The 21,809-nt window shown below is 55.3% G+C and overlaps 1 protein-coding gene across 6 annotated transcripts in view; it reads right to left on the reverse strand.

Annotated features, from left to right (window-relative positions):
• Positions 1 to 21,809, reverse strand: part of DNMT3A (DNA methyltransferase 3 alpha) — a 97,185-nt gene that overhangs the window by 58,107 nt on the left and 17,269 nt on the right. For 3 of the 6 annotated variants that reach the window (XM_025867854.2, XM_025867852.2, XM_025867851.2), the window contains exons 2-3: positions 12,677 to 12,911; positions 199 to 303 (exon numbers count right to left, since the gene is read on the reverse strand). In XM_025867854.2, the coding sequence (XP_025723639.1) occupies positions 199 to 303; positions 12,677 to 12,739 (168 nt within the window). In that variant the 5' untranslated portion in view covers positions 12,740 to 12,911. Of the gene's footprint in view, positions 1 to 198; positions 304 to 12,676; positions 12,912 to 13,052; positions 13,248 to 13,426; positions 13,901 to 21,809 lie in introns of those variants that run through there. The other 3 variants (XM_073897075.1, XM_025867853.2, XM_073897076.1) reach the window with 3 other exon arrangements.

The following is a 21,809-nucleotide window of genomic DNA, read 5'->3' on the forward strand; positions in this document are numbered from 1 at the left end:
AGAACAGGAAAGTTGTGAGGGTGATGGTAGGGTTCCAAGCACGGGGAAGGTCAGGGAGCTCTGCAGCCACAGGGCTGCACCCCATGGCCCGGCCCTAATGGCCTCAGGTGCCGGTAGGACACACATGACTGACTGCTGTTTAGAGCATGCGTGTGTGCTGGCGGGCGGGGGGGGGGGGCGGTGTGCCGTGACACTCACCGGGGGGTGCTTGCGCTTCCGCCCAGGCCGCCCCACCTTCCGAGCGGTGGTGCCGGGTTCCTGCCGCTCCTCCTTGCCACGAGCTCCGTCCTGCTCTTCTCCCTCCTGTGGGTACAGACAGCCTGTGAAGCTGGGGCTGGATCCAAGAGGCCCCTCCCCTGTCCCCCGACCCCCACGACAGCCACACTTCCAGGGCCACGCCAGGCTGTTCCCCCTGGCAGAGGCGGCCTTCGCCCGTCTCTGGCCTGGCAAAGCCAGAACCCACCCTTCGGGCCCCGTGTAAACAGAACCTCGGGGGACTTCAGGGTAGACATCGATGGCCCAATGCTATGCCGCCCTCCCTCCTGGTGGACACGTTTTCTTAACCCCAGAATCACAACGCGTGCTCTGGCAAAAAGTGTGTTTCTGGATAGGAGTTTGTTTCTGTGAAACACATCTTACATGGGTACAAAAATTAAATGAGTCTCATATTTAATGGATCGCCTTTCTTGAAAATAAGATGCCCTGAAAAGAAATAGTAAATTGAGCGATTGGAAACAGGAGCAACACTTGGAATGAGGACCGTGGCCAATGATGGAGAACTTTCACGGCCCCTGTGAATACACCTGCTCGGAAGCGCTTGCCCTGTATGCCTGTCACCCCCCCCAGGAGCATCTCAGGGACAGCGTCTTGGTTCATCTGGATGCCCTCCCTGCACTCATGGAGTTCTGGACCCAAAGTCTGCTCTGCGAACCCGCCTCACCCGACACCTGCCAGGGCCGGGCCCTGCTTCGTTGTCTCATGGAGCACGGAGTAAGAAACCTAGAAAGTCCTCCTGCCTCACTGCTCCAGCAGCCCGGCCACAAACCACCCACGGGTCACTTCTGACTCAGCCGGCTCCAGCATGACTAATCACAAACAGAAACAACGCTGGGGAAGGAGAAAGGGACCCTGACCCAGCAGAGGGACCATGGGCAGCTCTCCAAGCCCCTGCAGGACGTCAGGAGCCAAAGATGGCTTCACGGTCCTCCCTGGGGAGGGTCCCACCCCAGAGCAGCCCCGGTGCCCAGGTTCTCAGTGGACTTAATCAAGATGTCCCTCAACATCCCACTCAACTTTCATTTTCTGTGATTTCAAAATAGCTTGTGGTTTGCCCGTCTGTGGGCGGGAGGGGAGGGTCCAGGGTGGAGAGAGAGTGTGCACCAGGACCAGAGACCCCTGACAGGCTCTTTTCAGGAAAACATGGCAGAGAAGCTGTGAGGGCAGGATGGCCACCGGGGGGACAGCCAGATGGTGGAGGGGCTGGGGCACATGCCCCACGGTAGACCAGGCCTCTGGTGCTGGGCTGTCCTTGAGACCCCCGCAGACAGCCCTATAGAAGAAATGATCACTTGGATCTCAGAGAGAGGAAGTATTACCAAGGCACCCTAATCCTGGTGACGGTTTCAGCTGGATCTACGCAATGGCAGTGAATTTCACGGGGAGACGGTGCTTTGGGTCTGACTCTACTGCTGTGAAATGGGCACTGTCTTGATCATTCTGACTAGGTAACTCAGCGTTTACAAAACAGAGTCAATGTGAGGTCATGCGAGGTCATGCAACGGGATTTAGAGCAGACCAGCATGGGTTTGGGCCCGGCTTGTCCATTAGCTAGTTACAGTGTATCACTCTCTCCGAGCTTCACTCTCCTCATTCGTAAAAGGGGAGCATGAAGGGGCCCATTCTGCCTGCTTCTCGAGTTTTTAAGAGGAATGAACAAATGTTCTGTCCCGTTGTCTGTTTCGTGCACTGCTGAGTTTCCAGAGCCTAGACCCGGCCATGCACTTAGTGAGTATTCCACATGCCCCTCCACCCAGGCGGGGCGGGGGGGGGGGGGTTTACATATTCCCTGGGGGCAGGAGGCCCGCTCAGCGCCTGTGTTTGCCTGGAAAGCACTAGGCCAGACCTCGTCAAGCTGCTGACCATTCCTCACAGCAGGGCCCCTGGGACTGGAATGCACAAGGCAACGGGCAAGAGAGGGGCACCAATGTGGATCAGGATCAGTCTGGGTGACCACAGGGTCTGGAAAGACTCCTACCACCCATAAATTCTGGGCTATGAACTATTTCTTTAACGGACTGCATGGAAGATCCCTCCGATAGAGGGATTCATCTGAGTTTGTTTTATTCTGAACTGACCTGAGATGCGAAAGCCATTCTGTGCCCCTGCTCAGCACTAAGGAACCACAGTTACCCCACTGCAACAACCTAACAACAAAGACACTTGATATTTCGGGACCCCCTAAGCCCTGGCTCCCATCAGTACGTGGAGAAAGGCCCAGGGACCCCTGGCAGGCAACTCCCGAGCTACCTGGAGACTTCGGTGATTCTGCACGTTGGTGACACGGGCTATGCGGGATGAGCAGGAGATGCTCGACACATCCTCCCCCGTTGTATTCAATGCAGCCGCAATACACCCAGGGAGGAAGGAATGCCCGGATGCCGTGCCACCTAGCCAGGCCCCGATGTGTTGAGAGTGTGGACATCACCAGGGCAGGCCGTCCCATGCTGAGCCCAGTGCAAGGTGTGATATGCCCCGTCTGGCATTCAGGCCTCAGGCTCCCCTGGTTTGTGACCGAAGAAACCAAATCTCCCCAAGAGCCTGGGTGGGGGCTCGAACCTAGGTCTACGCAACTCCTGACCCATGTCGTTTCCATCAGGCCCTAGAGTACAGCTCTGTGAAAAGCATGTTATTTGGGGCCAACATACACTCTTTCACCATGTAGCAATGTCATGAGGGCAAAGAGAGGGTGGCGGGACCTCCTGCTCCGGGCCTGCCTGAGTTCACACAGAGTTAGGGAGATAACACACAGAGGAGGGTGAGAGATGGCTCGGGGCCAGGCCCCTCAAGGAGGCGTTTCAAGTGGTCCATTCTCGCATCTGTCATGGGGCTGGGTTCATTCAATATCTTTGCTGATGGGCTGAGCAAAGGAATGTAAAATATGCCTATCAAATCTGTAAGCAGCACTGAATTAGGCGGCGTCACTAATACTCTGAAAGGGAAGAATCTGATCCACGGGGACTTGGGCAGCTGGAAAACAAATTGAGCAGGAACAGACATGAGCCCAGGTTGGTTTCCTCACCCGTCCACTAAGGGGCCTGAATCAGTCAATCCCTACAGTGGGAAGTGGCCGGAGGGGGGCAGAAAGTCTAGTTGGGTGGGATTTGGAGAGGGCGGGGTGGGGGGGTGGTGAGCTGGACTTTCTGCCCTGCTCTTGACTCACTAGTAACTTCCGGCTAGTTACCTGAGTCTTGCTTTCCGCAGCTATAAAACGGGGATGATAACATCTTTCCAGCGATGCTGTGACAATTCAATGAGGTAATAGCCTGTCCAAAGCCGACACAGGATATGGTCCCTCAAGAACCGCTAACTTCTGCTCCACACATCCTGACCAGAACTATTCACAGAAGCGCATCCCTCCCTTCCCCCTGCCCTCCCTCCCTATCCCCGTGCGAATCCCAGCGCCCTGCATTTGCAGCCATCACTCACTACCACAGACAAACCCCAGCATCTGGCTGGTCCTGCTGCAGTGAGATACTCAGGAACATGGGGCTCTCTGATCTTTCCAAAATGCAAAGCTGATTATGTCACTCTGCAGAGCTTAAGCCCTTGCTGAGGGGGCTCCCGGGGGCCTGCAGGATCAAGCCAAGCTCCTTAGCCGGTGTGAGGGAAGGCCCCCAAGATCTGGCGGGCCGCCTTGGTCTCTTCTCCCCACTGCCTTCCTTCCACCCATCGCCAACAGACTGCACCAGGTGCAAAAGCAGGCTGCTCCCCTCCCCAGTGCCTTGGCATAGACCGTTCCTTCTGCCCCAACTACCTCCCCCGCCTCAGGTGGACCAGCAAACTCTTACTTTTCCAAACTCATTTCCCAGATTTCCTTCCCTCCTCTGATCCTCTGACCCCCCTGCGCATAGCACCCACTCCCCAGCACTGTGATTGCTAACCAGTGTCCTAGACAGGTCCCGAGCCCCTTGGGGGAAGGGGCTTTGTCTTACCTCGGCACCCCCAGTGCCTAGACCGAGGCACCTAGCGTGAGGCAGGCACTGAAAAACCCTTGATGAGTGACTGTCACATAGTAGGTACACACACACAGTGGTGCACATGCAAACCCACAAACTGGCATGAACATATAACTGTGCATGAGGCCCTAGTGCTGCTCTGATCTTTAGGATTTGAAATCAGGAAACAGGATGACTAAAATGTACTTTCTAGGCTTAAACACAATCATGTCACTTTACATTTATGTAACTCTTTACAGCTTTCAAAGCACCTTCACATTTGGTGGCCTGTTAGATTAGGTAGTTACCATCAGCCTCTCTAAACTTCTGAGGCTATGATTTGACCTAGATTTTAGCACAGCTCACTGGATGGATTATTTTAAGCCACATACAACTTCTCATTCTGATGAGCTGGGCTGTGACGATAATAATCTCTCGCAGTTGTACAGTACATGGTAATTAACAAAGCATTTTCACATACATTGTTTCATTTTGTTCTTCTGCTTTACAGAAAGCAGAGCCCATATTATTTTCTTCTATCACACAGGCGGGAAATCTGAAGCTCAGAGGGGTTACCTAACTTGCAGAGATCAGAGAGCCAGGAAAAAAGGCTTTAGAACCAACATTTAAATCTTCTGATTCCCAGCTCATGGGTCTTTCTGCCACTATACCCTACTAGGCTCCATGCTCCTGACGTGTGTCACCGGGTGCGTCACTGGGAAACCATGAGCAGGCAGGCAATCCAAGGCAGGGGCACACATTAGCATTCACATGTACACATCCACGCAGCTGTCTCAGGAGGCTCCTGCCTGGACATAGGACCCCTCCCCTTAAGAGATCTATGTCTCACCCGGAGCCAGCCAGCCAGATGTACGTGCTCCCTTCAGAACACACACCGGATGTTACTGACCCAGCATCCGTTGAGCAGATGTCTCAAGTTGGTGTTTGAGTGGAGGGGATGAACTTGCCGGATCTAGCCAGCCACTTGCCCAGACCCTTTGGGACAAGAAGCACGTACAGCTTTGGCCAGCTGGCTGGCTGGCCTCCAGGGGTCTGTCCGTGATCGTGGAATTCAGTGAAACCAACTGGCCTCTCCGCCAGGCCCAGGCCCATTCTGGGCTGCCCGAGGCCCAGGTCTGCGGAGCGACGGCCACAGGACCCCTCATACCACACCGTGCACACATGCACACATGCTCACAGGTGCCACACGCCTGTACATGTAGCCTGGGCCCACAGGCAGGTGAGCGGCAGGGCAAGCTGCTGGAGAACAGGGGCTGGGGGGAGGCTGAGGCTGCGGCGTGAGTGACCACACAGTGGCCCTGGGAATGGTCGCACATGCTCATACTTCCGCAGAAACCTCCAAAGCCCCCCACTGTTTCAGTCACCTCCCAAAGCTATAGGCCCTCTGTTTCAATTATTCAACAATATTCAACAAGTATTCATCGACTGCTTAGTCTGCTTCATACTATACATACTGATGAAAGCCTCCATCCCTCCCAAAAGGCCATGTTCTTGGAGGGTACCGCCATGTCCTGTTTGGCCCTCCATGCCCCCACAGCTCCCGGGTACCTGCACACAGCAGGTGTTCCGTAAAGGCCAAATGGTTGAAAATGGTGGTGCTTGTGGGTTTTCCCAAGCCCTCCCCCACAACCTGTACACCATGCTGGGGCCTCGGTGCCTTCCAGAATGGAGACTCCACCAGGCACATACCCAGGGCACTGCAGCCCAGCCATGTTAAAACCTCTGTGGCCTCAAGGCCGACGTGAGGCCAGGCCAATGGGCGTGCTCAAAAATATTTATCCAGCACCTACTGTGTACTGGATACAAAGATAAGCAAATACAACACTCAATTTAGAGAGAGAGACAACACATAAACAAAAGAAGTACCTGAGTAGAGTGTCCCCCTTCGTGGACCCGAGCCCGCCCCAGCCCTGCACAGTCCACCAGCTCATCCCAATCCCACCAGGGACCCCCTTTCTGGAGGCACTACAACACTACATAGGGCATGATTCTTCTTGATTTAAAGAGGGAAAGAATCCAGATGAAACTGCTTCAGAGCCATGTGACCTTTGCGAACTTAATCTTAACCTCCCTATGCCTCAATTCCTCATCTCTAAAATGGGGATAATGAGAGGCGATGCCTCCAGGGCAATCGTGAGGATTGAGTGAGTTCATTGCCAAGCCAAGGAAACTCCTTTATATGCCCTTCCATACGGTGCAAACGTTGTGTGGGATGGTTATAAGTAACATCCCTAATCCACAGGGCAGGGCCAGGCCAAGGTGCCAGAAAGGAAGGGCATCGACCCCCCCCGCCCCCACCAGCATCCTGGGACACCCAGTGCAGCCTGCCCTTTTCTACTCTGCAGAGCTGAGCTCAGCTTTTCCCACCAAGGCCTTGGGGGACACGCTTCTTGGCATCCCCAGCCTGACCAATAAAGGCCTGAGGGAGCCTCACCCGAGCTTCTGAAGGTAGTCACAGCCTCTCCCAACAAGAGTTAGGGCTCCCTGTCCCTCGCCTCAGTGCTGCTTCTATTCAGTGTGTGAAGGGACGAGGGACCTCAGGCCTGCCTGTTCTCAAGGACCCAGAAGTAACTTTCCTTCCACATGCCGGGTTCTCCGTGGACTTTCAACCCACACCATTCACACCCCACCTGTATTTTCCATACTCTTATCCTGTGCCCCTGAGGTCCTTGGGGCTGCAGTGGATCTACAGCACGAATGTGCAGGTAGGCAGGTAGATAAAGAGTTCGCTAGGCAGGTAGAGAACAAGCTAGCTAGTTATCCAAAGTAAGTCCTAAGACCAACGGAATACGTGTCAGGCCCCCGTGTTAAAACACACACCACGTAAACCTCTCATTTCCCCGCTCAGAGGCCACGTCGCCAAGTCACACAACAGAGTCCAGATTCGAACACTGGTGTGTCTCCAGAGTCCCAGTGACGCCTGCTCACAACTGCACTGACCTGAACCAGACGCGCACGGTCGAACCTGCTCTCACCGAGCCGTGCGGTTATCGCACGTTTTGTGAACGTGTGTGGCAACCCTGCGTCCAGCAAGTGTTTCCAACAGCATGTTGCTCGCTTCATGTCTCTGTGTCACAATCTGGTAATTCTTGCAATATTCCAAATTGTTTCCTTATTATTATTATTATTACTAGATTTGTTATGGTGACCAGTGATTACAACTTGCTGACAGCTCAGAGGGTTAGCATTTTTTAGCACTATTTTAAAATTAAGGTATGTAAATTTTTTAGATGTGTCATTGCACACTTGATAGACTCCAGTAGAGTACAAACATGTTTATGTATTGGGAAGTAAAAAAAAAATTCCTCTGGCTTGCTTTCTTGCGATACTCACTTTACGGTGGTGATCTGGAAATGAGCCCGAGATCTCTCTGAGGTATGCCTGTCCTAACTTAGAGAACTTTAGAGAATCTGAACACGGAAACACAGGTCCCCGTCAGTGCAGGGGTGGGCACCGTGTGCATTAAACACCTGCTCCACGTGCCCAAGCATCTAATCGACTCCACTGAGCTAAAAATGGATGTACCCTTCTTCTTAGCTGGGTTCCTGAAGAGGGAAGGGGACAGCTGCCTTTTCTGTAACTGACTGAATGTCCTAAGAAGGATACTACTTCAACAAGCCCTACAGTGACTATTATAAAGCAAAGAGCAGGCCCTCAGCGACGGTGTGTGGGCATCTGAGTGTAATGAAGGCAGAGCATGCCCGAGCAGGCAACAGCCCTACGGACCAGCAAGAACAATGGAGAGTGGAGCTGGGAGAAACCCACCCAGGGTGCCCTCAAGCCTGTGGGCCGACCGCAGGAAGTGGTGAGTGCCCAAGGGAAGTCGGCACTTGCCGGGCCTCCGGGTGGGCCTCGGGTGAGGAGGGAGAAGCCCGGCCACAGCATTGGCCACACACACACACACGTCCATACACGCACACGCACTCAGGCCCACATGCTGTGCTCGCCCAGCACGGATCCACATCCCCTGCTGCTGCTTCTACTTCTACTCCCCAGCTGTCCAGGAGGGGCCTCCCCGCCCCGGATGGTAGGCAGGACTTGTATCTTCCTAACCCCTTTCCTTTACCAGGTCCTCCAGGAAGGTTTATTCAGTTCATCTGACAGAACTGCGGAGCCCTACTACGTGCTGGGTACCTGGGAAGGTACCTGGAAGGAAAGAGAAGAGGAGGAAAAAAGGGAAACAATGCAGGAGGGAGGAAGGTGGGCACACAGGCAGGAAGGGAGGAACGGCAAGAAGCAGTGTGGCCACGGCACTGTCTTCACGGAAGAGTGTGTGTCTGGAGCGTATGTGGGCGTGCGTGCACGCTAGCCTCTGAATTCTTACTGGACATGAACGCCGCCAAACTCCACCCCAGGGCAAAAGCACTGCCACACCGAGTAAAGCATTCTCTGACCATCCCGACTTCCAGTCTAGATAAACACCCTTGGACCTGCAGCAGAAGCACCATGGGCAGGGCTGTGGGGCATCCCGGCCGGAAAGCACCGCTTCATGCAGGGGGCCTCCGGCTGAGTGCCACGCCCCTGGACTAGCCCCTCGCTGGCTGTGTGACCTTAGGCAAGTGACCTCAGGTGTCTAAGCATCCATTTAGTGCTTAAAAAGCTAGAGTGCTGAAAAGTACCCTATGGAGCAGCCCTAAGAGTGAAGAGTGGATGTTATCCCCACCGGTACTTCTCAGATGCCCTAGAGGCCTGGCTAAAACAAGGACTGCTGGGCCCCAGCCCCAGAAGCTCTGATTGGCATTTCTAACCTTTCCAGGTGCCACTGGCGTTCTCAAAAGCACCGCGGGTTTCCCCTACAAACCGTAATTCAAGGCAGACCGAAGGGATCCCGCAAGCGCAGAGCTTAAAACAGCACCTGGCAGAGACTCAGCACTCAGTGCATCTTGGCTGTTGTGTTTCTGAGGCCAGAGGAAAGAGGGGAGCCGCACGATCGGGGGCCCAGCCTGGGGCTTGGACTCTTGGCCAGGCGCTGATTCATATTTGGGGATCTGAGGAGGCCCTTCTAGCCCCAAGGCTGGAATGCTCTCGGGCCCCTTTCCTGCTCCTTCTCTTCCTCCCCTCCCCTCCAAGCAGGGCCTGACACCCCACCCTGCCTCCTGGCCTCCCTGCTGTTCACCTCCCCACCCATCCCCCCGTACGGCCAGCTCCCCCTCCCTCCACTGTGGCCATATTTCCCCAGCTAACATAGCCTGGCGAGAACCCCAGCGCTCAGCACCCCCAAACCTGCATGGTCCCAGCCTCCCCACTAGCTCCCTCCCCAACCAACATATGGATGGCAGAGAAGGGGCGCTGGGCAGACATCTCTCTCTGCACTCCCAGCTCCTCAGCTCTCACCCCTGGCTCCGCATCCAGCCTGCCAGATCCAGGCCCCCCCCCCCCCACTCCCCTGTGGAGGGCTCTTACCACTCTCATTTTCCTTCCTACCCTAGCCACAAGGTACTTCCTGAGCACCTACTCCGTGCTAGTCAGGCCCTGCCCTCCAGGGGCAGCAGTGGGGCTGCGATGTTATCCACACCGGTACTTCTCGGATGCCCTGGAGGTCTGGCTAAAACAAGGACTGCTGGGCCCCAGCCCCAGAAGCTCTGATTGGCATTTCTAACCTTTCCAGGTGCCACTGGCGTTCTCAAAAGCACCGCGGGTCCCCTACAGACTGCAATTCAAGGCAGACCAAAGGAAGCAAGGGCTTTGATCAGAGAGGAGAGGTGAAAGTTAGGGAAAGGGCCCACCAGGCGGAGGAAGGAGCATAAACAAAGGGCTGGCGGCTCCAGGAAGTACCGGAGTGGAAGGTGCGTGGAGGCGTGGCCGGGAAGGAGGCTGGAAGGGCACGTGGGGCCCAAGGCCAGGGGGTGGCCACACCCCTTCCCTCTGGCTCACCGAACAGTTTCTTAGTGCCAGGTGCCCCTGGCGACTCTGCCAGGCTCCTTGGGCTGCAGCCCAAGCCCATCTTCCCCCTCTGCAGTGACATGGCACCTCTGCCCCAGGCCTGGCTTTCTCCGGCTGCCGTGGGCGGCTGTCAGTGTCTCTACCCGCCCTCCCCGGGCAGCTCCCCGGAGCTGTGGGAGCCAGCCCAGAGATGCCAGGGAGGTGTGCCAGGTGAGCCAGCATGCGCCCCGTGGGTGTGGGCGGCTGGGGAGGAGCACCCACCGAGCCCCAGCCCCCGTCTATCAGCCCGCTCTCTCAGCACCAGAATCTGGGGCTGGGTGTGTGTTTGTTGCCGCATGAGCCAGAAGGGTTACTATGGGTAGATAATAATAGCAATCGTAATCCCTCATAATTGGACCAGACTTTGCTGTTTGCAGGGCATTTCCATGCCCATGACCTCATCTGACTTCCACAACCACCCTGTAAAACAGGCACAGCTAGAGTTACTATCCCCACTTTACAGCCGAGCAAACGCGAGCCCAGATGGCCTAAAGTCACATCTCCAGGAAGTGGCATACTCGGGCCTGGGACCAGGGCCTTGGGCTTCTGACTCTGTCCAGTGCATTTTCTCTATCCTGAACTGTCAGAACAGAGAGCCTGCCCTGCTGCTCTCCATGCGACGGAGCCAGGGGCTCTGCTATCTAGGGCAGCACCGTCCGGTAACAAGAGAAGCTTGGCCTGACTGTCCCCACCTTCCCTACCTGCGGGGGCGGGGGGCAGCTGACCCCCACCTGCCAGTGTATGGACACAGAGCTCTGTCAGCATCAGTCTGGGCATCAGACCAGGTAGGGAGGTCAGGGTCACCTAATCCAACAGAGGAGCAAAACAGACCCGATGGGGGGAAGGGAATTATCCAGAGCCTCCACTCGAGAGCACAGGTGGCCGGACGCAGGTGGCCCTGACTCTGTGTGGGTCGACTGCTGCCTGAGACAGGAGTAGCTCAGAAGGCCCATAGGATAACCTGGACTACCTGTTCTTTCTCTGTGGGGTCAGGAAGAAGGGGATCTGTAGCCCCTGGGAGCCTGGCTCAGTGGGCCACAGCAAGCACCCTCTCCCCGGCTTGCTGGGTATACACCCCCCAGTAGGGCATTCTGCATGATTCCAGGCTGGGGAGGCCGGTGACTGGGCTTCGTGCACACACCTGCGTGTGTGTCCGCACAAGGACTGACACAGGTGCGGCGGCGGGAAAGGTTCTGATCCACCAGGCTCTCATCTGGCCCCACCACTGAGTAGCTGGGCTCAGCTTCCTCCCCTGTAAACTTGGGCCATCAGTCCTTGCCCCCACTTATTTCAAGGACTGTTCCCAAGAACCAACTGGCTGGAAACCACTCAGAGAACAGAAAAAGGCTGTAAGGCTGAGGGAGCCCAGGAAAGAGCTGAGCATGCGTGGGGGCGCATCAGGGAGCATAAGCGGGTCTCAGAGCTGTCCCCGACGGTGGGCAAGCAGATGGGACACTCCTCGCAGTGCCCCGGGGCCAATACCTGGTGCCAGGTGTCCATTCTGGTTCCAGAAGGACAAACTATACCTCCTACCGAGCATCACCACCCCTCCCTCCTGCTCAGGAAAAGGGGAACAGGCAGAGGGAACCGTGCGGACCAAGGCACAGCAGACAGGATACCCCAGAAAGGCCCGTGGCTGGTACAGCTTCCCCAGAAAGGTGGTGGTGGGGTTTATCATCTCACTGCCAGAGAGCGAAAATAGAGCCCAATTGTTAGGGGTTCAGGGCAGCTTTCCTGTGGGTGGACACAGCTTGGTGAGGTCCCAAGGCAGCCTGTCGGGCCCGAGCAGGGATCCCTGCAGGGCTGCTGGGATCTCCTTTGATTCAGGCCCATCCTGGAGTTCAGCAGAGGGTGATGAGGTCACCCCGCAGGGGGCTCTGAGAACAAGGGCGTCATTGGCTCCGTGGTCAGAAGTGACACTCAGAGCCCGGGGTAGGGGTGAGGGGCAGGAAATCACCATCTCCAGGATGACTGGTGTCACCGTGTGCCTGGCGCTCTGAGAGGGGGAGCCCTCACGTGGCCTCCTATCTACTGGGCCTCCCCGAACTTGTCTTTGGCCTCCCAGAGCTACCGAATACCCTGGGGAATAGCTAAGACAGGTCAAGTGACCCAGCTGAGAACACAGAGCTGGTAGAGGCGAATCCAGAAAGGAATCTGGGTTTGGGGACACTCTGCCAGGCTGCCCCCCGAGCCTGGGTCTACTCTGCCCTCTGTAGACCCCTGGGTCTACAGACCCAGGGCTTGAACCTCTGCTCAAACACCAGGGGAGTTAAAAAGCCTGGGTCCTGGAGCCTGACTGCGTGCTTCAAATTCCCGCCATACCCCCAAGACGGAACCTCTACAAGCCATGGCCCCAACAGGGACATCAGCCCTCCCCGCCGCCCAGCGTGAAGACCGAGCTGCGCGGTCCAGCGCTCAGCACACCAGAGCTCTCATTACTTGGGGACGGGCCCTCCCCCTTCCCCTCCCCAGGCTGGGGCCGGGGGTCCCGGGGGTCCCGGGCAGAGCCAGCCGCTCACCTTGCGGTCCTCCTCCCGCTCCGGAGCGGAGCTGCTGGTGTCCCCGGGGCCGCTGGAGGGCATTGCGGGCAGCTGGGCGGTGGGAGGCAGGCTGGGGCTGCGTGGGGCTGGGGGGCTGCTGGGCTTTGGGGAAGGAATTATCGTGGTCTTTGTAAGCAAGAGTTAGAACTTAGACATAGATCCCGGTGAAACTCGGACTCCGGCTGCCTGCGGTGTGGGCTTCCAGTGGCTCCACCTGTGGGGGGAAGACAAGAGGGGTCAGCAGGGCAGGGCACCCCCAGCCCGGGCCCCACCTGACACCCCCCCCTCCCCTCAGCCCCCCCACGCTGCCCCGTGAGGCCTGTTCCTCCGACCCCACTCCTCTTCCCAGGCTCACCGGCAGCTCCGGCCAGCCCAGCCCGCCAGAGAGCGGGGGAAACCGAGGCCGACTCAGGGCCGCCTCCTGCCTCCGAGGTGGCAACAGTCTCCCCGGGCCTCCGGGTTGCTGTGGCACCGTGGGCGCCTCTTCTGGGCCTTCCAACTGCCTCCTGCCTCCTCCCTTCTCTTCATTCACTTCTGTTCTCTCCTTTGAAAGCTTCCTGCACCCTCCCTCCCACCCAGCCACCCCCTGGGAAATCCCAGAGGTCCCCAGCCCTGCTACATTTTCCTTCTAACCTGTCCTCCCCTCACGCCCCCACCCCCACCCCGCTCCCACCACGTGGAGGAAGTGAGCTGCAGTCACAGGATGTAGTGAAATGAATGTCACCTCACTTTAGGACCAGCGCCTGGGCCCCGAGAAAGCTGAGGTTGAACTCGGGCTGCGGCCAGGCCGACCCGAAGGCCTAGGTCCGCCGGGCCGTTGGGAGGACGTCCTGGCGGGCAGAGGCCACAGCCAAGGCCGCGCTGAGGGCGGACCGGGGGCTGCTCTCCCCGCCACCCCGCGAACCGGCCCCATTTGCCTCGGGAAACTGGGGGGCTTGAGGGGGCCCTCCGCACCCACACGGCTTTATTTTAGGGGCTTTTCATCTTCCCTGCTTCAGGTGTGGGCCTTAAGCCAGTAAAATAACAAAGCCCCTGACGCAGGCCTCAGCTAGGGGTGGGGGTGTTGCAGATTCAACTCCCTCCGCTCAGAGACACCGAGTTCTCCGGCTCCCCACCCCCCAGGAGGAAACACGGGCCAAGCCCCCGCCTCCAGTGCACCCGCCTGCAGGGAGGGGATTGGCGGGAGAAGGAAAGTGGGAGGCAGCTGGATCTGGGCCCACCCACACCCTTCCCCTTCCAGTTCCCGTTCTGCTTCCCCGGCTTCCCCTCCCTCTTGGGCTTCTTCTCCCATCCCCCTCCAGCCAAGGCTCCCTGGAAAACCAGGCACTGGAGAAAGCACAGGCTTGGGTCTCCCACGGGCGCAGCCCCTTCCCCCGAGACGGGCGCTTCGCTGGGAGGTGGGCTCTGCCGCGGGTGTGGAGGGGGAGGCTGGAGCTGGGAGCAGCCTCCTTAGGGCCAGGACAGGAGGGGCTTCAAGTTAAAAACCTCACCGGGCTGAAAGTGCTCCAAGCCCCACAGGTGAGCACCCTAAGGAAACTCCAGGTGCAATGCGCACTGCTAAGCTCAGCACCAGACTGGGCCCCGGACACGGTTGCTGCTCCAATACACGCGTGCGTGTACAGCAGTAGAGAGTGTTGCTTCATGTGTCAGACGCGGTGCTAAGCACGTGACAGGCCGGCCTGCCCGCCTGCCTTCGGGCAGCTACTATTACTATTACCATCCCTCGTTTACAGTGAACCTCAGGCTCAAAAAGATTTGGATTTATCCATCTTCCAGAGTCAAAGCAGAGGCTTGAATCCAGATCTCTCTCACTAAAGCTCTGAGGGCGGTCTCTGTGAAGCTTTGTCCCCCAGCTTACACCACCGCCCAGAAACAACTCCCGAGAGTCCACTGCAGAACTGGTCCAACCCAGAACTCCACGAGGCTTCCCTCCATTATCAGCCAGCCATTCCCGCTTCAAACCCACACACCGGTTTGTTAGCACAAACATATCCAATGACCCCCGCCCACAGCAAAACCTTCAAAAGGATGCGGAAGCTAAGAGAGGCAGAGTCTGGTTGGAAAGAACATTGAACCTGGAGTCAGCAGATGTGGGTTCTAGTCCTGCCCGGGGCTGCCCCCCTCAGCTTCCTCATCCATGAAATGGGAAAGTTGGCCTACATGATCTACAAGGCGTCTTCTAGCCCTGCCCTGGCAAGCGGTTGGAGGCGCCAAGGGCAAAGGGGAGAAGCAGCCAAGGCTGGGACACCTTCGGGAGCCCCAGAGCCCCAGCATGGAGTCCATGAAGACCCAGGCACAAAGTAAAGGCAGATAACCTTCTGCCAGATGTTTGTCTCAGCACTGCCCTGAGGCCTAGAAATATCCAGGGAACTTCTGTGAGAAAACAAAACAAAACAAAACAAAACACACTTTCAGAGAACCTCTCTCTGATTGCCAGTGAGAAGAGGAAGGAAGTAGGAGGGAAAAGCAGAACATCACAAGGCATGACCCTGAGGACAGACACCCCGGAAAGGAAGGGAAATGCTCTTTCCTTCTCCCCTTCCTCCACACATGCCCCTGATATCTGAGCTGGTGCGCTAGCCTCACAGCAAACTCAGCTGACCTGGGTCAGTCTATAGGTTCCTTTGTGTTCCTCAGTGGAACAGACCTGTCAGAAAGTGTTCCTCAGAGTCCCCCGGCATCATCTAAAACCACCCAGCATATGGCTAGGCAGGCCATGTGCTGCACAACGCCGGGGGGGGGGGGCTGTGGTGGCTATGGTCCAGGACTCGACACAGCGCTTCCCACCTGGCCTTAGAAGCTTCCTTCTCTCAAGCAGCCCTCCTGAGGGGAGGGACCTGCCCCGAGGCCCACGGTCCCAACACAGCAGCCTGTGTCCACCATGACGGTCCTTGGCCAAGCATGGTTCTACTGCTCCTGGCACCGAAGCATCTGCCTCACCCACGCCAAGGGCTGCACCACAAGAACCACCACCAAAGAAAAACCCATGCCAAGAACCCTACCACCATGACAGGCAGGTTTATTTCCTCCCTTATACTTCTAATGGCCACAGGGGCCATAAATAATGTTTCTAACAATAACTTCCACAAATGTTTAAGGAATCCCGTCATAAAAAGGTCTTGGTATCACAACTGACACGCTCACCATTATTACCACTCCAGTTACAAAACCGTTGTGGAAAAAGGACTGGGATTTTGAATATGCACACCCAGTTTCACTACCTTCTAAATCCAACTTAGTAGAACGCTTTTTTAAAGACATAGCCACACGAGGGGGCCGAACAAAGAGGACACACCACCAACACAATTTTGGGGTCTGGACAGCAGACTTGTGATGGCCAGACTTCAGACAAAACTGCTTTCAAATCAAAATCAAATCAAAACAAACCTAATTTATAACAAGAATCCTTAAAAGACACTAGAGGCAATAGCGCCCAGTACCTCCCGGGCCAGGGGTGGCGAGGACCCATGTGTGAAAATAAAGCGGACTGAATGAAAGAAGGAAAAGCCCTAGACCCCGTCCCCCGGAAGTCGGAAGGTTTACCCTCTGGGGAGCACAAAACACAGGGTCTTTGCACAGAGTTGACTGGAGCAGTTGAGAGCAATGGTAATAGAGCAAAATCAAGGAGATGAAGGTTATTCTAAATGCTGATGTTGAGTGCCCCCAGCTCTTTCCCCACTGGCTCCTCGAACCCTGGCAGCTAGACCCTCACCTTCTTCTCTGGAGCATCTTACCGGTCCGAGAGGAAAGGCCTACGGACAGAGATGCTGCCCCCAGAACCCAAATGGTGTCCAAACGGTTTGTGTGGGCTAACCAGTATGGATCTGCCAGGAAACAAGCCCCACCATCATGCAGAGAACTCCCAGTCCCCTCTCCTGAATCCTGTACAGGACAACCATGGACCAGTAGACGTCTGAGGGAGGCCTCTGACTTGGAAAATAGAAAGGAGGACAAATAAGCCAAACCAAACCAAAATAAAACTTGGAAAAGACACACTTGGTGCACAGAGAAGATACTACGTTCATGAAACAAGGACGCGTGGTGCTATTTAAAAAGAGCATTCAGAGAACAAAAAAGACCTGTAGAAATACAAACCATGCTAGTAAAGACGCAAAATTCAACGCAAAGGGTACCTTAAAAAGAAAAACGAAAAATTGGGAGAGGATGGAAAAGAGAGAGAACTGGTCCAGAAGTTTCCACATCTGAAAAGCAGGAGTTACAGAAAATAAAAGAAACGGGGGAGAACATTGCCGATGAAAGAATAGAAGAGAATCTCCCAGAACTGAAAGACACGAGTGGCCCAGTGGAAAAGGCCCACTGCATGTCAGCACAATGGAGGAAAGCAGACCCACAACAAGGCACGTCACTGTGAAATTTCAGAACACCGGCACAAACAGCAGATCCTACGGACCTGCACAGAGGGAGGAAAAAGGGACCTACTGAGGTTCAGGAATCAGAATGGCTTCAAACTGCTCAACGTTAATGTGGAAAGCAAGAAGACAAAGAACCGATACCTTCGGAATTCTTAAAATAATTCTCCCACTAGAGTTCTTTACACAGCCTAATCATCAATTAGGTGCAATGGTAGAATAAAGATATTTTCAGACACTCCTTTCTCAGGGATGGCGAGCAGATGTCCTCTAAGACACCCAAGACAGAGGAAGGGATTCTCCAGGATTAAGGTGAAAAGAGGTCAGATGAAGCCACAGGGGGCCACTGTTCAGATCTAAGCAGAGTGACCCAAGACTCGGGCCTGCTGAGTGCCGTGGTCTCCATGCCCGCGACCACCGAACCGTCTTCTCAATCCGACAAAACCACAGGTGTCCCTCCCTGTCTGCAGTCTGCCATCCAAACTCAGGAACTGAACCGGCTCGGAACCTGTCCTGGACAATGTGCTCCCGGAGCGGGAGTAAGCCAAACAAGAGGAAGACACGAGATCCAGAAAACAGGAACTCCAACCAGAAAGAAGGCAAAGGGAATGCCAAGGAGGCCCACAAAAGGAAGTCCCAGAATGGCCGCTCCAACGTGTCACACACCCAGACGGCAGAAACTGGAGAACTGGAACTGAAACATGTCATACTTGATGTGACTGCCCTTGCAGAGAGCCCCGCCACCAGCTGTGAGAAGGTGAGGCAGCAATCAGCAGAAGGTACAGAGAGAAAATAAGGCAGATGACGCCACAAGGTCATTATTAACTTCCGGGGAAAAAAATAAAGGAAACTCTTGCAGGATACTATAAGGCCTGGCTGTGAACACAGTTGCATTCGTTGATTTAACAAAGACGTGTATGTCTGTATCCACACATATGTAATGCATGTGGATGTGTGTATATATACATATATACGCAGAAACTTCCTGCTATTGCTGTTATAAATTACCACAAAATTAAGGGCTTAAAACAACACAAATTTGCTCTGTTGCCGTTCTGGGAGTCAGAGGTTCCAAATGGTTCCTGTCACCAGGCTACCCATCAAGGTGCTGGCAGGGCTGCATTCTTTTCTGGAGGCTCTAGGGAAAATCCATTCCCTTGACTCTTTCAGCTCCTAAGGCTGCTCACATGCCCTGGCTCCTGGCCCCTCCCATCCCCGGAGCCAGCAATGGCCATGACTCTGCTTCTCCTGCTTCTGCTGTCCATTTCTAAGGCCCCTTGTGATGACAGTGGGCCCACCCACAGAGTGCAGGATAACCTCCCCACCTCGAGATCTTCAACTGCAAAGTCCCTCTTGCCACATAAGGGTAACATATTGACAGGTTCGGGGGCTGAGGATGTGTCGTCTTGGGGGCCGGGGCATTATAGGGCCTACAACACTCGTCTACACGCAAATATCCACATGCGCATAAAACATTTTTGAAAGAACACTGGCAGGGTGACGTTAATAGCGTGCCCGCCCCAAGAACTATGTAGGAGTGGAAAGGGTGGCCACGCAGGAGAGCTACGTTCTTATTTACTAAATAAGAAATCAATGGGAAATGTCTAAAATGGAAGAGTCAAAAATAGGCACATTCCTCAGAAACGTGAGATGTAAAGTTGCTAGAAGAAACAGCTCGAAGGGGTGGCCTCTGAGAAGAGGAAGAGGGTGGGAGCCTGTTTCTGGTGAAGAGATGCTGGTACTGCCTTCTTAAATGATATGCATGTACTACTGTGAGGAAATTAAAAAAGGAATTTTACAGAGACAGAATGGGGATGGGAAGGAGATCTTACCGCCCCACTGCAACCATTGGTTGGGTTTGGCTTCCATCCTCCTCTCTGAGCGCAGCTCAGCCCTTCCACCTCTGTTGCTTTATGACACCATCACATCCCACAGCATAACCATGACCAGCTAGCTGCTCACACCCACACAGAGTTCCATCGCCAGCTACAGACGTGGTACCTCCTTCCCCGCCCCCCCACCCCACCCCTTCCCACACGTTTAATGTCTCCCAGTACATCACTTGCACCCGGCGCGGCCCAGGCACCGGGGGCCTGCTGCACCTCCCAAACGGCATCTGTGCCTGCCATGGCTGCCTACATGCCTAACCACGGCGCTGGCTCACTCAACAGCCCACCTCAGCCGGAGACCCACGGTGCAGCCATCCCCGCCACGTCACCTCTCGCCCCCGCTCCGCCCCCACCACATGGTCCCCCCCCCACCCCACTCCACGCCATTCCCGCCTTCCTCCCGAAGCCCAACCTCATCAGCCCCTCCCCCGCGGGTCATCCCAAATCTCCCCTCCAAGTCTGCCCCAACCAGCACTGACACCGTCAGTCACCCCATGGTGTCACCTCAACAGGGGCCTGCACAGAAGTCTTTTCTCTTCCAGAAGCAAAACCAGCATTGCCCCAAACCTAAATCCTTGCTCCATCAAGAACGATCCTAATGCCATCGCCATAAGAGTCCCTTGGACTCCATCTCAAGCCCTGGATCTGCACTGCTGAAAAACGTCTGACCATCTCTGTAGCAGGCCCTCCTTGCCCCCTCCACCTGAAGTCTGCTTTTCTGCTCGTGGACTTTGCTTGTTTCCAGCTATCTAGCGGCCTTCCCCTCCCCACCAGCCGGAGTCGGGTGTCTCTGCGCTGACCCCGCCCCTCAACCCGGGAGAGTGGGCACGTGACCAGGCGGGGCCAATCAGACGCCTCCCGGGCCCGAGGGGGTGCAATGGAAAGATGCTACTGGGTAGGATGTGAGTCAGGAGCGGCTGCCTGCGGGGGAGGGCTTGCCCGACAACAAAGGGCTGAAGATAGACGGATGGCAAACTGTGGTCATTGTCTGGGTCTCCGAATCTCTGTACCCGGAGGCAGGGCATCTCTGAACCACCCCGTCATGGGAGCCTTTCTGTTCTTGGGTATGAGTGAGTCTGCGCCCGCCCTGCGGCTGACAGTCCTGACTCATATGCTAATGTCAGCCTCCTAAAGAGCTTCTTCCTGCGGGGGTTCAAATCCTGACCTGCTTACTCTAACAGCTGTGTGACCTGGGGCAGAACCGTGGCCCACAGCCTCAGTTTACTCAGCTGTAAAACGGCGGTAAATGACAGGAGCCACTTCACGGGGCTGTCGTGAGAATCTAAATGAAATGCATTGAACGCGCTTACAAGGGTGCCTGGCACGAAGAAAATACGCAATACATTTTAACAACTGTTAGTCCCTGACTAATCCAGCCCACAGTTTTCTCTCCTTTTCTTGAAATCCCCCGAGTGCCTGTGAGCGTACATCGCTCAAACAGGAGCTTGTACTTAGGAAGCTCCCACGATGTTCCAGCCCCTGTGAATAAAGCTTTACAATTTCAACATCTCGTTCATCCTTACGCCTCACTCCGACCTTTTGAAGCGGGGGCCATTTTCCCCCCATTTTCCAGATGAGAAAAGTGAAGTATAGGGAGGTTAACAAAGCTGCCCAAGGTCATGATTAAACGGTGGGGCCAGATTCAAGTCCAGGTCTGTCCCACCCTGAAGTCCAGAGTTTCCCCTCCATCATGTCCTCTTAAAACTAACATGTGGCTGTTACAGACATATTAACTTTGGGCACAGATTGGTCCAAAAGCAAAGTTTCCAGTTAGCCTCCCTTTCCTGGTCAGGCCTGTCTGCAGAGGGGACAGGGGTAGGGATGGTGGTAAGCAATGCAACCTTCTAATCATGGTATTCAGTGCCCGGCCCAACGTGGCCATCATTCATTTGGCTGTTTGCTGAGTACCCACCATGTGCCAGGCCCTCGCTAAGAGACATGCCCTGTCCCATTTCAGCCTCACAACAATCCTGTGAAGTTTATGAAGCACGTTCTCTTGTTATTCCCATCTTATAGGAGAACCTGAAGCCAAAAGAGGTTTATTCCCTCTATGCTAAGCATAGACCCCAGATCAGCTATCTATGCCCCTGAGGTGACACCAGCCCACAGATAACAGCTGCATAGCCGAGTTTCCCCCTTGAGCTTGGGAGGAGGAGCAAATGACTCCTGTAGATGACAGAAGGCAAGACAGTAATCTTGTGCCCCATGCCACCCAGGGTGGTGATAAGCTCCAGGGCTGGTAAGCTGGGGGCCAGCAGAAGGCTGAGGGGAGCGATCAGGACTTCCTAGACAGAGATGTCTAACTGCCAAGTCTTCCCCCCACCACCACCACCACCACAGCCTCTCTCGGTCACAAGACTGGGCTGAATGTGTGTGGGGAGGGATGAGTATCTCTCCTTTGGACTGCTCGTTCTCTCTCAACATGAGTGAGATGCACATCATCATACCATTACTCTGGCTTCCAGAAACGTCTCTCCCATCCAAACCACCAGCTGCACATAGAATACCCAAAGCCACTGGCAGCAGGCCAACAGTCCTGCCATCCTGTTGCCACTTCAAAGCCCATCTGTCTGGCTCTGGAGTCACAACAAGATGACTTGTGGTTCTCACACCACCCTCGAGGCCAGGGCACCACCAGTGTGTGAGCACTTATGATCACCCCAAACCTGCTGCCATGTTATCGGCCACACTAGCGGAGATGAGGTGAATCAGACTCCTCTGCTCATACTAATGGTTACCATGACACAGCCCCAAAAGCAAGGAGGGAAAAAAAAAAAATGTATACCCAAAATAGATGCTGGTAAGGAGCTGAAGTTGTCCTTGGGCATTGAAAAGAGACAGCACAGACTTCCA

The sequence above is a fragment of the Callorhinus ursinus genome, unplaced genomic scaffold (assembly GCF_003265705.2).
Source record: "Callorhinus ursinus isolate GAN/ISIS: 27379988/994484 unplaced genomic scaffold, GSC_fseal_2.0 scaffold10, whole genome shotgun sequence".
Taxonomy (NCBI): domain Eukaryota; kingdom Metazoa; phylum Chordata; class Mammalia; order Carnivora; family Otariidae; genus Callorhinus; species Callorhinus ursinus.